General features: G+C 29.9%; 1 protein-coding gene and 1 long non-coding RNA gene across 2 annotated transcripts; one reads left to right on the plus strand and one right to left on the minus strand.

Moving 5' to 3' along the window:
* Nucleotides 1-6,667: 6,667 nt before the first annotated feature.
* On the plus strand, nucleotides 6,668-13,701 carry LOC142331625 (uncharacterized). Its single transcript, XM_075377653.1, has 2 exons — nucleotides 6,668-6,903; nucleotides 13,251-13,701. The coding sequence occupies exons 1-2, from the start codon at nucleotides 6,883-6,885 to the stop codon at nucleotides 13,656-13,658; spliced, it is 429 nt and encodes a 142-aa protein (XP_075233768.1). The 5' UTR covers nucleotides 6,668-6,882; the 3' UTR covers nucleotides 13,659-13,701.
* Nucleotides 8,817-12,965, minus strand: LOC142331282 (uncharacterized). Its single transcript, XR_012757950.1, has 2 exons — nucleotides 12,697-12,965; nucleotides 8,817-9,350 (listed from the first exon to the last, which is right to left on the minus strand). It is a non-coding gene; the product is annotated as an uncharacterized LOC142331282 (long non-coding RNA).
* Nucleotides 13,702-16,085: the final 2,384 nt, after the last annotated feature.

Raw genomic sequence — 16,085 nt, forward strand, 5'->3', positions numbered from 1 at the left:
TATGTTTTTTTGTTTGTTTTAGAAACCCCATTTTTTACACCCCCCTGGACCAATGGTTGGTGATATAAAAATGTTTACTTAGATAAGTTTTAGGCCATCCAAAGAATAGTAGAAACATTAAACGAATTCGATGTTTTATTTAATAGGAAACTAATACCGATATTTTGTTTTTTCGAAAAAGCCGCCCCATTTCCATCCCCATCGTCCGATTTTGACCGTTAACAAACTGTGCCGAGATTTTGAATCGTTAATATTTTATATATCAATTTGAAAGTGATTGTCGCAAAGTTACGGCAGTTATCGTGTCCACAAGAAAGTATATATATATATAAACTTTTGAACTGACGATGGTTTTGGGTCTGGGGGATGTGAAACGCGAAGATATATTGACATTTTCCGGAATTCTAATCACGGTACCCCTTACAATAGGTAACTTTCTTACGAAATATACCTAACATTGATTCATCAAGAAAATCACTAATATTATTGGCTCTCTTTGAAATGATGAATATTGACTTAACCTGAAACATTGGAAAAGCGATTAATTCAGTTTCTATGTTATAAAAATAGGGGATGAGATATGGTAGTTGAAATCTTTTGCTTTTTTGCCAAAGTTAGATTTATCGTCAAAACTAATTTTGTAATTATTTTTTCAATCTTTTTCTGACAATAAGTAAAATTTCTAACCGATCTTTATCGATCATCCTTTTGAAAGAATATAAATAATTATTATCTCATTGAAACTTGTCTTTAATAAATAACGCTACTACAAATTTAAAGTTGTGATGTGAAAAAATAATACAAAAAAAATCAATAATAAAAATAATTGTAAAATTTAAAAAAAATCTTTTTCAAAGAATTAAATTCTACGAAACAAAACAATAAATCAAATTAAAAAAGAAAAGGGGTTAAATAAAGAACTAAACATAGTTACGCGGTATTTAAATATTAAATCAACTTTCAAAGAGGTTTAATTTTTAAGTGTATTTTTCATGTCGTAGAAATAGGAGGGATTTAAAGATTAAAAGTCCTCACCGGTTTTACATCGATAAGAAAAGATTTAAATCGGTTATTTAAAATTTAAAGAGCTCTTTAATACCATTAAACAACTTTCAGATACCTTTAATTTGTAAATGTATTTTTATTTCCTTGTACGAAGTAAGGGAAATACTGTTCGAAAAAAATTTCGGTTTTCAGATTTCAACGGAAATATCCATTTTAACCATTCTTGAATCCATTTTTACTAGTTTCAGCGTGACGTCTGTACGTACGTATCTCGCATAACTAAAAAAGGATTAGCCGTAGCACGTTTAAATTTTGGATTTAGAACTGTTGTAAAATCTTGTTGTGCACCTCCCCTTTTAATTGCAATCGACTGAACCAAAAGTGTTCAAAAACCCACAAAATCAGAATTTTTGAGTTTTTCTTAACTGTAGTAATAAGCTCTCCTTGAGAGCTTTTCAACGATATTATAAGCGGTACTTATTTTCAGCGGTTTCAGAGTTATAGCCAAATAAAAGTTTAATTAATGAAATAATTGGATCTTACAAAGGGAAGGGACAGCGGTTCGAGTCCTACATCGTATATATATATATATATATATTTTAAATTTAAATATATTGATTTATTGATAATTATTAACCTCTGATTGTAAAAAAGTTTGTACGATAAATAATAATTCTTTAATAACATTAAAAAAAATAACAGAAGCTATTAATGAAATAAAATTTTATGTACTTTTAAAAATGTGTATATGTAATTTAATAGGGACGATTACATATGTGTATACAGAGTGTTTCTAAAATACTGGGCTGGCTATACTTTTTCGAATTCTACTTGTAAATTTAAACAAAGAATATCCTTAGGAAAATCCAAATATCCTTAGGATTTCTTCTTCATTCTCCCACTATCCGCAATTTTGTTATTGTTATATAAAAATTTATATCTCAAGTTCGGATAGAGGAATCACATTAATATTTGGTAAGCGTATCGGTAATAAAGTTTTACAATTAGCAAAAAATCAGGAATTAAATACCTTCGTAAATTACAAAATGGCGGCCATGTTTATTTTTAAATCCGTTATATCTCCATAAATATATATTTTATCAAAATATATGTTATTTGCTAAAATATTAAGTCTTTTATTTTGAACAAAATGACATTTTATTTTTTTAAATCTGTTAACAAATAGCAGAGTTATGGGAGAAAATCGATGTTGTAATTTTATGTCATAATTATTATGCGAGTAAATTATTACTTAATTTGATACATACTAGAATTAACTATAAATAAAAACAATTAACTGAACCGAACGTAAAGTGGAGGACATGAAAACAGACGCAAAATTACAACATCGATTTTCTCCCATAACTCTGTTATTTTCTATCCATTTAATATAGTAGTACAGTAGTATTGTGTATCAAGCCGAAGAAAGTAAGATCTTCAACACTATGATATCGCATAAAACAGTGACATATTTAGAATCCTTTCTGAAATAATTTCAATAATATTTATCAACTCACAGGAGGGCATGTGCAGATAGCACTATGATTTCCTGCTTCACAATTTGCTGTAGTCGCACAAGCTCCTGTAGAACAAACAGAGGCACAACGATGATTTTGGCAAGACTGAGATGAGCCACAATCGTAATCCGATTCGCATGCACTCGTGCCGGCACCCTTGTAATGGAGAACCGAAATATCCCGGTAGACAAGTACAGGTTGGCACTCCATTCGCTACATTGCACTGCGTGTTAGCACCGCATGGACTTGGATAACATAATTCTTCTAAATAACAAAAGATATGTTCTTATAATTAGAACAGTTTTGATACAAATGTTTATCGATTTGAAATTATTCTATTTTAACGTAAAATTTAGATATACTTATAATGTACAAATTAATAGGGACAAGCTATTTTTTTTCTCTAAATTGTTATGCGATTGCCAGTTATGTTTGAAACTGCCTTAAACTGGTTTTATTTGCCTTCAAGTGTTTTACTTTGACAATAAGAAAGCAGTTTGATTGCTTTTAAAGTGGAAATTGTGATCTTAGCTAAAGCTGTGAGCCTTTGAAAGTGGCATCAGACATAGAGACAGAATGATAGATAGACGGATTAAGAGAGAGACAGACAGTCAGAGGGAGAGAGAGAGAGTGAGAGAGAGAAAGACAGCCAGAATAAGAGAGAAAGAGACAATAAGAGAAAGACAGATGGACAGATAGACAGAGGAAGAGAAAGAGAAAGACAGAAACAGAGAAAGAGATTGAAAGAGAATGAGAGAGAGAGACAGACAGTCTGAGAGACAAAGGGAGAGGGAGAAATAAAGACAGACAGTCTGAGAGACAAAGGGAGAGGGAGAAATAAAGACAGACAGAGAGAGAGAGTGACAAAGGGAGAGGAAGAAATAAAGACAGAGAGAGAGAGAGAGAGTGACAAAGGGAGAGGGAGAGAGAGAGGGGCAGAAAGAAAGGCAGCCAGAAAGAGAGACAAACGGAGAGGGAGAAATAAAGACAGAGAGAGAGTGACAAAGGGAGAGGGAGAGAGAGAGAGACTGACAAAGGGAGAAAGAGAGAAATAATGGGGGAGGTGGAAAGAGTGAGAAAAAGACAGACAGACGAAGAGAGAGAGAGAAAGAATAAGAGATATAGAAAGACTGTGAAGAGAAAAAACAGACAGTTACAGAGACAAAGTTACAGACAAAGACAGACAGTGAGCCAGAGGAAGAGGGAGAAATAATGAGAAATAGAAAGAGTGATTGTGAGAGAGACAAACTACAGATAGAGTGAAACAGAGGGGAAGAGAGAGAGAGAGAGAGAAAGACACAGAGAGAGAGAAATAGAGGGGAAGAGAGAGAGAGAGAAAGACACAGAGGGGAAGAGAGAGACAGAAACAAGGACAGACTTCTTTCTTTAATTTACAGCTTGAATACACTTTCTATAATTAAGGTGACTTAATCATTCAACTGTATCAAGAGTTTGCATAATATTTTGAGTCAATATTAAGAATTATTAGTAGTTATAAGACGTAAATTTATATTTCTTATTAAACCTGTATAGGTAACAGTGCTATATATCCTTCTGTAAATTAATTTTATACTATATAACTTTCAAAATCTAGAGATGACAAAAACCTGTTGTATTATATGTATACAATTAACAGTATATATTCAACGATCTGATTCCCAAAGGCAAAGGTAAGATGTAGTGAAAATTTGTGGAATATCTAATCGGATATAATTAAGATACTGTTATGTATGCTGTAGTAATACTATCAGCAAATTTAACGCTAGCTATTAATGATTGATTGTTATACAATTATATAATACAGAAAAACATATTTCTTGATATTATTTTTTGACTTGAGTAAATCTTGTTTACGTAATTCTGTTTGTGTACCGGCATCCTCAGGTTCCTGACATAATTAGTAGTCATTTTATATGCAGTTTGTCATAGTTTATCAAGTTGTAGTGATACATACATAATGGCCCCCCCTCATCAATATTATAAGATTATTTCACGTAACTAAATGATTACATTTAATGAAGATTATTTTGAAATTTCAGTAGAAAAACTTTAACAATAATAATATTGTTCTTATAGGCAAGTGCAACTCTTATGCGCCATATTAAATTAATCCGGCTACCATCATTCAGAAAATTAATAGACTTCATCCATTAAATTTACTTTCCCGAAAAATAACTTCCTACCCTTAAAGTGCCGATATCTTCATCCTCACTAGTACAACACAAAAAACGCAGAGTACCATTTAATTCATGGAATAACCTTCTGTTAAGAGGTAACAAAGATACTCTTTCCAGAAAATTAGACTTATAAATCCCCTTTTATTCTTATCAATTATATACTAATCATTACCTAAGTTTGTATTCAATTTGTGATGAAACTGAACTATAGTAGCTCTCTCTACCCATCCATGATAATTTTAATTTTTCCATCAAGTTTTGATATAAAATGTCATTAAAATACCCAGAAGTTTTATCGTCAGGATTGAAAATAATTTCTAACCCTACTTTTCCATCTTGTCTTACCATGCCTCTTCTTTCAGTCAATGGCATTCTCTTTTTTTAATTTTCAGATAATCAATCTTTCTGTCGATGGATTAAAATGGATCTCTAATACTTGAAATTATTCCAGATGCTATTAATTGAAAATTTAATTGTTGGTATCTTATGGGTTGTCTGCTCATGGACAGTAAACTAGTAAAACCTATTCAAGTGACAAGTTTTCTGGTGATTTATTTTTTTTGGTGATTATTTTTAGAGTTTTCTTGCTCTTATAACTGCTTTATTACATTTTGCTAAACAATATTTTGACCCTCCTCATTGGCCAGAGTTTCTAACTTTTTACCAATTTGATCTAATTTGGTTAATATATATACTAATGAATCTGTACGATTCCTGTGACAACTTGCAATACAATGCAGCTCCATATGAAATATTTCATTTACACCAAAGTCTCTCCCTGCTTCATTGGTTTTCTCGGTTTTATTAATTTTCTTACCTGGGTTGGCTTTACTGGAGCAAATTTATTTCTCTGCTTTTTTTCCAAGGGCTTATTAAACCCTGACAGGGAATCTTACTCTTTAAGACTTTGGTGGTTGGTGTCCCACTGCTCCTAGCCTTGGCAGATTTTCTTCCTGCAACCCTGAGCTGCTGAACCTTTTACATCATGTACGTACACCGCACCATGAACATTACAGAAATTACAACATATACCCTTACACAGACGCAGAACAACATCTTACACTCACACTCGGTGGTGTTGCGACACCTTACAAAACTTAACCGAAACGCAAGGTGAAAACTATGACGACGATGGGTGGATGCTTGAACGTATTAGAGCAAGGGGTACCAGGGTGAACCCAGTTGTATGTAATCATAGTTCCACGCCCTCTGCAGGAGTGGACCGGTATTTTGCTGGTACTCTTGGGAACCGTATGTCAGTCCCAATTAATAATTCTTCGCTGGATGTTGGTCCACTTGAAAAAACAAACAGATTTCGACCGACATTGTCAGTTGAAAATGGATCGAACAATAAGAAAACCGAGAGATGTAACAGAGAGTGCCAAGTTAACTAGTATCTAATATATATAAATACTGAACATAGTGTAAAAAATACTGAACAAGTAAAAAGGACAATAAATACTGAAACTGCAAAAAACATTTTCTGATAATGAAATTTTCAATTCAGTTTTTTATTAATTTAGAATATGTGAAGTAATTTTTAAATTTTTTTAATAGTACTTGTTGCAGTTCATAATGCCATAGAGGTTGAAAATTATTTATTGCTCAGACAAATTATTATAGGCTAAAAATACATTTTCAGTATATTATCTATTAATTAATATCTGATTTTACCTCTTAAAAATTACAATTTTTTTAAAAATAGAACCAGTTTCCAACTGGCTACTTTGTGAATACAGCTGTTATAACCTCACGTGTAGTTAAGAAAGTTTATGTTAGATTGATTTTTTTTTGTGAATTCAGTGCGTGTATATTGAGTTTAAAACAAATTAAATTATTATTTAAAATAAGGTTTTAGTCGAATAGTGATAAAACATAAAAGTCATAAAGTATTCCAAAAAGGAAAGTATTCCTTAAAGACGTAAAGTAAGACATAAAAGTATTATAAGTAATAGTAAAGATGAAAATTACTGAGGTTGAAAATGCCGTATTTGAACAACTAAGATGAAACTGTATATGTTAGTAGTTTTACCACAAATAATTTTAATGGTGGTATACTTACCCCTAAATTTTTATTCTCTGAGATCTCAGTAAATGATGAAGTTTCACTGCAGATTAATCTTAAAATAAAAATCAATGAACTTAAAATAAATGATTTAAACGCTGTGAAGGTAGAAGAATGGATGGAATTTTATACGGGTCATGTAAGTATTTATTATTATTGAATATTGTAACAAACAGGATTTGCCTCTTGTTAATTTTATTACTGTGTGTGTGTATATATATATATATATATATATATATATATATATAAATATGAAGTCAGTCTATGAAGAAATACCTAGAAGAAAGAAAATTCTGCTCAGTGGCCTCTTAAATATCCAACAGACTTTTGACAAGGTCTGGTTGCCTGCTCTCTCTATAGATTAAAATAAAAATTTCCTCAATCTACCTTGTCTTACAAAATTATCTTGAGATATTTCTCACAGATCAGATATTCTGATAAGTTATGAAGATTCTTCTACATCAGGTTGGGTGTTCAGGCTCAGTAGTGGGTCCTGTGTTGTATTCAATATTCACTGCAGACCTTCCAATCCTGGAAAATTGCTTGTTGCCTCATTCACCGATGACACAGCTATCCTTGCCATTGATGAAGACCTTGGACTAGTCTCGAGGGTTTGCAATCAACATTAGATCTGTGCATGACTAAACAGATGTTTTATCGTGTTACGGTTTATTTACTTAAACACAAGTGTATGAGGTGTACCTCTTCCAGGTGAAGTATATCTACTTGCTGTAATTAAAAGTAAAAAAATGAATGCAACAAAGTAAAGATGTTTATGATTTTTTGTATAATTTATAAAATAAAAATAAATTGTATCTGTAATTCGCTTAGCACATATAGGACAGCCACTGTTAAATTATTATTAGGTGACTTTAAATGCCAGGTTTTGCTAAATATTATCAAAATATATTTTCTACTCACCTTACAGATTTTTCTACAAATTGTAATTTTTTAAATCAAATAATTTGTTAAAACTCTCGTGGTAATTCTCATGAGTTTGTTTTTTCTAATCTCACTGACATTAGTGTTAATATTGGTTATGGTGAAATTTTTTATCATGATAAATATCGTTTACCTTAGAGATAATGTTACCTAAGATTTTGAATTTTAATTTATACCTCATTAATTCTTACCAGATATAAAAATATTAATTTTGTAACATTCAACATTTACTAAATGAGAATTTGATTGTAAATAATATTTAGTTTTTATATTTCCACATAATATTGAAGTTTGCGCATGAAACATAGAAATTGAATTTGGTAGCAGATGAAAAATGCAATGCCTGACTGGGACTTGATATTAATCACAGATATAGAAATTTTTGGTTAGGAATTGCAACTACATATTAATAATATTGTTGATAGTCATGCACCAAAAATACTTATAAAAAATGTAATTTTTGAAGCAGTTCTCTAGTGAGAATTATCACAAATATTAATAAGAAAAACTTCCATAACTACAAAAACAATATAGATCTACCTTATTATTAACAATTATGTAAGAAAACATATGTAATACTTAGTCATAAAATTTATTTTTTCATTATACTGTTAAAGTTGAGGAATCTTTATCTAATGATTACAAAGATTTTTTAAAATATGCTAATAAAAATTATGATAGATCTTCTATTTTAGTATAAAGAATATTTTAATAGTTGATAGTTCTTAATATCAGAGTTGTAAGTTTTTAATTTTTTTTTTGTTTGTGAAAAGGACTAATGACTAAAGTCGATACTCAAAACCCACAAGAAAAAAAATATTTCCGAAATAAATAATCTTTATTAGAGTGATGTACTCACTCTTATAAATAATAAGAAATAAAAAATAGAGGTATCTAATCTACAATAAATATGTTATTTGAAATTGACAACTGTACAATATTTAACAGAAGTAATATGTTGAACAAACAACTTACGCCGAGTACAATGTATTTTTTTATTACATTTTTCTAATCTTCTAAGATTGCTGCTGTTTGCAACAATGCTATCTTCTGGCAAAAGAACTGATAATAATTAGCTGAAAAGGTTTTTGAGAGAAAAAGATAGATAAATTTAAATTCACAAATTTTTATTTAATAATTTGAAATTCTATTTAAAATATATATATTTTTACAGTCTTTGATACATGGTAATTATCCTTATCTCATATACCTTATGTTAATAAGGTATACCTATTATACCTTATGTCATTTTAGATATAATCTGCATTAAACTGTTGTGGTTTATGTCATTTACTCTTCAGTTTAATATTTAATTCAATCATTTCATAATTTTGTTCTTTTTCATCAGTTTTATTTGCATATTGACTTTGCATGACTCCTGAACTTGATGTTTTGTTGGTTTTACTGTTTTTTGAAGAGCTTTCATTATATGTAAAGATAATTTTTGATGGCCATAGCTTAGTATTGATAGCATGAAGTATTCGTTTTTTACATATAAATATAATAAATATCAGTACACCTTGGAGTAAATTAAAGAAAAATATGGCTTGCCATAGCAGATCTAAGCTGGGTAAAATTAATTTTAATGGTTGTGATGCCCAAGGTATACCCATAACCAACAGCAGCTTTAAATATAAATTGAACCTGAAACAGATAATTATTTACTTATTTAATCATCAATAAATGTGTATAAACAGTTGCATTTATGAGTAATTTAAGTATCATAAAATATGTAACAGTTAATTATTCTTAGGAATCTAAAATCCAAATCAAACTAACTTGAGAAACTAAAGGATGAAGTGATTTCCCAATGTTTCGTTGAATGGAATATGCTGTTTGCTATCAGTATCCCAAACCACTGAAATGCAGGTGATATTTAGTTATACGAATGACTCTGATTTTTTTCATTAGAAGGACTGGTGCTTCTTGTACTCAGGTGATTTACAGCATCAGAAGACTGGGACAGCTCATATAAAGCAAAAGGTTAATATACCTCCATCCTTTATAAAAAAAATATTATATACATTGCTTTATCTCTGTATAGTTGTTACACAGAGTGATCAACTCAAGTTGGCCAAAGTAGGGATCTCAGAAACTGTAAGTTTTATGAGAAACTTTAAATGAGAAACCTCCCCAGATTTTTCCCTTCATTAAAAATACAATATTACCATTTTTGAAATCATTGTCCTTTTTCCAGTATGGTGGTAAACCATATTATTTCTAATGTAAACCCCATGTTTTTATTGCATTTTTGGATGGAAATATTATTTTAAAACATTTTTATTCTTTGGTATTTTTCTCTAAATGCAGCTGTTACAGAGCTATGGGCTGACAATAATAAACTAATAAATGCAATTTTAATGGTAAATAATTATCAGATGTTTTTTGCACTGTTGAAAGATTTCTCGAATTTAACAGTACAATCACTGATGGTTAGTGTTGCCCTTATTCAATGGTTGTTTGAATTGTCAAGAAATTAATAAATACTTTATTGGTATAAAGTATTGTACATCATTATATGTCAAAAGAAAATGCATTGATTGCCACAGAAGGACACAATAAAGTGAGATTTTCCATAAACTGCTAGTGCGCCGTTATCAATAATCAAATTTTGGCTTTGGTTTTCTACGCTCTCGAGCGTCAATTGTTGGAAAACTTTCTACTGCCACCTATTAATGACTTGTCTTCAGATTGTTGAATGCAAATGTATTTCCAACAAGACTGAGCTCCAGCACACAACTACGGTGAGGTTAAAGAGGTTTTAAAAGTTTATTTCCAAAATAATTGCTTGGCCAGTGAGAAGTCCAGACCTTTTTTCATTAGATTACATTCTCTGAGGATATGTGAAAGACCAATTGTACACATCTCTGTATACTTCAGTGGAAGAAATAACAGCTAAGGTGGTCAAAATTTTTTACTATATTTATTACAACACATTTTCTAAAGCTGATAACGATGTTTTCAGGAGGGGAACTGCCTGCATTTTTACTAATGGTGGCAGGCAATTTTGAAAATTTGTTATAACTGACACTGCAATTCTGTTGTAATTCTTCCTTCATAATAGATAAAACTAAAACGACACTGGTTCAAGGTAAAATTCTTTTAATCTTACTTTACTTTATTTTCAACTTTACTTAATTTATGAACTTTGAGAATAATGTTTAACAACCAGGTACATGCATTAGGTTTTCAATTAAAATAATATAGGTAGATGGCCGCCATATTTAATTTTACAATTGTCAGCCCATTGCCCCATAACAGCTGTGTTCAGAGAAAATATCCAAGAATTAAAATGTCTTGAAGTAATATTTTCTAGGCAGACGTAGAATAAAAATATGGGGTAAAATTGATAAAATGAGATTGGCAGCCATATTGGAAATTAATTAAAAAAATAATAATAATACTGTATTTTTAATTTAAGGAAAAATCTAGGGTAGATTCCCCTTTTAAAGTTTCTCATAAAAAATGTAACCCCAATGATGGCCGTGTTGAGTTGATCGTTCTGTATGATAGAAAGCATATGTACCTTTTTATAAAAATATAAATATAAAAATAAATTTGAGCTAATTAAAAAGCAATGAGAATTTCAGAATTATATATCTAAACTGGGAGAACTGATTCAATACAACAGATAAAAATGAACATTCTTTATCCAACCATGGTAAGCAAGAGTTTTCAAAATTTGCCTTTATTATGCACAGCTAATATGAAACATTTTAGTATATTTTAAATTAATGATTTATGTGCACTAATAATGTAGATAAATTCCATGTAAATTTTATTTATATAATAAAGTTTTATTTTTTTCTAACCATAGCACAATCAATAAGATACCATAATTTTCAAGTACAGTACGCATGTTTTTCTGTAATCAGAGAATTAAAAACAATAAAACTGTTAAAATTGATAGTTTTAATTTGTATCTTCAAACTGAAACTGATGTAAATTATTATTTTAGATAAATTATTATTAAATTAATTATCAACTTCTGTTTGTTAGTCAATTTTCCTTTATAATAATACTGACAGATATGAAAACATATTTTCATAATTCGTAGTTTACCTTTATCAAATTTTTTTAATAGTTTCATATATTTTCTGCAAGAATGTATTTATATACATATTATATTTACACCTATTTATTGTATTTCACCCCAGATTTCTCAAAAACTACCTTCTACACACAACAATGATGCACTGACTAATCATCAAATCCTGTTATCCTGAAAGTAAAAAACCTAGTAGGATTAGAAATTCATTTGCAGAATTGATAATGAAAATTATAACCTTGGATGGAAGATGAGAAAAAAAATCTGTTTTGATGAGTAGATCAGGGTAGTTTACTATCTTATCAGGATCTCAAAGAGCCAGCTTATGCTTCGTAGCAGTTTGTATTTATTGTTTCTCAACATTATTTTCATCAAAATGTAATTTTTCCTTTTTGTTATATTGAGAGTGGTTTTGTTTTCTTATAGCCAGCATGCTGATTTAAAGTCAGTCTGTTTCTGTTTAGAGAAGTATTGAAGGTGAGAAATAAGTCGTTTTAAGTGTTTATGATATCAACATGACAAGTTGAAATTAGTATTAAATAAATTTAGTTTGTTTTAATTCTCTTCTGTGTAGGGGATCTCCCTGGAATTATATAGATCACTGTTTCTTAAACTGTGTTCCACGCAACCCTGGGGTCCCGTGAAACTTACTTGCTTTTTTTCTTAACATTCAAAACAAAACTATAAAAATTAACCCCCCCCCCTGAAATTAAAAAATAGAATCCCAAATAACCATCGCTTCCACTAGTTTATGTAGTACGATTTTTTGTGTAACATCACGCCAAAATCCTGTCTTCACATCAGGCATTTAGGCGTGCATGGTTGCCTGCATTATTGTGGACATTATTTAAATATGGTAATTTACACAGTAATCTTTAAAATCCATAGATGTATCCATAAATATATTAACGTGTTCACGCAAGTATGTATACATTAACTTACCCATCTGTGATTTTAATATGCGATCATTAGCATGGTTGTGAAAATAAATGAATAAAACCATAAGCACTGCATAAACAATCACAATATCGTCTTTGCATTTGACACAACCTCAAAATGAAAACACTATTGCCAACAATGGAGTTCAGATAATGTTTTCATTGATAAAGTATAGTTAGTGTAACAGAGCTAAAGATGATGAAATGATTTCATTTTCTGTCAATAAATAGTTTTCATCCAAGATAATTACGAATTTAATTAATGCCATCTGTCATAAGTCCAGTCAAATTCAATTGCATTTATAACAAAATAAATGAAATAGTCACTTGTCGATGTGTCATATTTTTTTATTTTAAATGTTTACTTATTGATAAACTTTATTGATTTTGTCTTTGAAGTTTTAAAACCCATAAATTCTATTAATAATGTGTTTGTGTTTTATATTCCGCTGTTAATCATATTATCGATGTTAGTAACCATATAAACTTTATTCTGTTTTAAAAGGTAGCTGCCACACAATTTTTTGCTTTAAAATCATTTTCAAAATTTTGTTACAGGATGGAAAGGAGGTCACTCTCAAGCGTTTTACTGTAGAACTTGACTCTTCTACTTCGGGCTCAACAACTAAGTCTTTTGCTAAAGATAATGTTGATTATAACGAGAGTGCTATAAATAAAATGACCTCAAAAGAAGTTACGCCAGTTATTGCTTCTACAAGCAATCAATCCAGAGCAGTTACTAAAAAGCTCAGGAAGTATGATGTAAGTTATGTCTTTAGGATTCATGGCAATCCTCAGTGTGTTATATGCAGCAAGTTCTCCCAAATAGCTCCAGCTAAAATGCGTCGGCATTTGAAATCTGTTAATAGCGAATTAAAAGAAAAAGATGTTGAATTCTTTATTGAAAAAAGTGAAAAACTAAAAATTAAAAAGTTTTATGGCCCAAATTACGAAAATGGTAAATGAGAAAGCAACTGAGGCTTCTTAGTCAGCTATCAGATAGCTCAACGCGGTGAAGCTTTCTCAATTGCGGAAAATCTTATTAAGCTTTCCGCTATGGAGATAGTAAAATGTATGTCAGATGATAAATCAACAAAAGAAATTGCTAAGATCCCAATCTTGAATGACAGTAGGTCAGCGCATCAGAGATTTAGCAGCCATTTTAAAGAATGAACTGACTTTTCATCTGAAATCATGCAAATTTTCATTACAAATGGATGAATCTACCGACATAGCTGGACTCGCAGTTTTAATTGTAATCGTTAGATATGAGCACAAAAATGCATTATTGGGGGATCTTCTGTTCTGTAAATTTCTACCATATATACTACGGAGTGGAAATATTTGATCTCCTCAAATTCTTTTCTTGAAGCAAATACCATGGGACAACTGTATTTGATATCTGTACCTATGGAGTAAAAGGCCATGAGTGGCATCATTAATGGGGCTGTACAGCTTATTAAAAATATCGCCACAACTGTTCTAGTAGCCACTGCATGATCCATATTGTAAAAATATTCCACACTTGTTGCAAAAGAGCGCAGTTGTAAAAAAATTGTCTCCCAGTTATAGAATTGCTTTTGATGAGGTCAAAATGATTAATTTCATAAAATCTTGGCTACTAAATAATTGTTTATTCAAAATACTATGTGAGGATGGGGAAGTGTACATTCATCTCTTCTTTTACATACTAAAATTCGATGGTTATCTCGAGGAAAGATACTAACCCATATTTTTGAGCTAAAAGTGCTTGCCTTTTTTTAGACCACAATTTTGAATAGAAAAATCAATTATTTGATAGAAATAGGCTGTTTAAAATTGCCTATTTAAGCGATATTTTTACAAAAATTGATGAACTTAATTTAATCCTTCAGGGAAAACAAGTAAATGAATTTACTACCCACGAAAAGATTCTTTCTTTTAAAAAAAAGATTGAATTTTGGACAATTTGTGTGAGCTCCAATGATTTTTATTGCTTCCCAACAATAAAACGTTTTTCAGAAGAAGGTGTTCAAATAGAAAAAACATATATTGAAGAAATTATTCAGAACCTGAAAGGTTTGAGTGAAGCCTTAAGTATTTTTCAAATGAACAACAGATTAAATATCAAAATTCATTGTGGTTTATTGTCAATGCAAAACCTTCAACAACTATGTTAGCAGAAGAATACAAAACTTTTATTGAAATGACCTCTGATTCAATGTTGCAAGAAAAATTTTAATTAATGATATTAATGGAATTCTGGTGCAGTTGATACTCAAAGATGTATCACCTCATTTGTCAAAAAAGGCATGTTGCCACTTTTACCATTTACAATTGCATATGTGTGCAAAACAAGGTTCTCAGCTTATGTGTCGACAAAAAATAAATATCGTCACAGAATGAATGCCAAACCTGACATGAGAATTGAACTTTCATTTATAAAACCTAATATTAAGTATATCTGTGATAATAAAATGCAGTACCACTCATTTCATTAAAATTCAAATTCTGTTTAAATAACTAGTTTTAAGATATTTTAAGAATTTTTGGATTAATGTTAAAATTATTATTTGAAGCAAATAAGTATTGTTCAAAATAATTTTCTCATTGTTACAAATAATCCATTGATAAAAAATTGCATTAAAACCGTACTATTGAAGCAAACCAGGGGTTCCACAAAAAAGGTGGGCATTAAAAAGGGTTCCACTTATAAAAAAGTTTAACAAACTCTGATATATAGATAATAAAAAATGAATTTCTGCAGAACACATGTTTATCAAAAATTATTTGTCTTCCAGTACAATTTGACTGAAGGTCTTTGTATTGAATATATTTCAAATTTAATTCTGTATTAAGTTAAAACAAAATATTTAAATTAAAAGTATAACTATACAATTAGATGTGTGTAAGATTATAATGTAAAACACACCAACTTTTCACAAAAAAAAATTTTCAACCAAAATCTACTCTTGTATCACGTACAGTAAAGAAACTAATCATGTAGAGTAGAGAAAGTTATGAGACTATTACAGATACATTCATAGAATTTCTATTATACAGAAGAACAACACATTTCTATTACTTTCATAACAACACAAGAAAAAATATTTAAAAACTTGTTAATTTTAATTTATGTAATTTTATCAGAAAAATACATTTTTATTTTTATGTATAATACAAATTTATTCAGATGTAGCTATCATAGATTCATTGATCTATTCTTCACAATCTCTGCCAACAAAACATTACCACTCTTGCTCCATCTCTTGTATGTCTGTATACAAACATCTTTAGCAGCTTTTAAACCATTCTGATTATTATTTTTTTATTATAAAGTCACACTTTCTTAAAATTAAGCCAATCAAATTTACATACCTTTCTTTCTCGGTTTTATTGTAATTTCTTGCGCAT

The sequence above is a fragment of the Lycorma delicatula genome, chromosome 10 (assembly GCF_047948215.1).
Source record: "Lycorma delicatula isolate Av1 chromosome 10, ASM4794821v1, whole genome shotgun sequence".
In the NCBI taxonomy this organism is placed as follows: Eukaryota; Metazoa; Arthropoda; class Insecta; order Hemiptera; family Fulgoridae; genus Lycorma; species Lycorma delicatula.

Coding starts and splice junctions, on each gene's coding strand:
- LOC142331625 (XM_075377653.1), top strand. CDS start 6,883: ATGGAATTTTATACGGGTCAT. Junction 6,904..13,250: donor TGGAATTTTATACGGGTCAT/GTAAGTATTTAT, acceptor ATTTTGTTACAG/GATGGAAAGGAGGTCACTCT.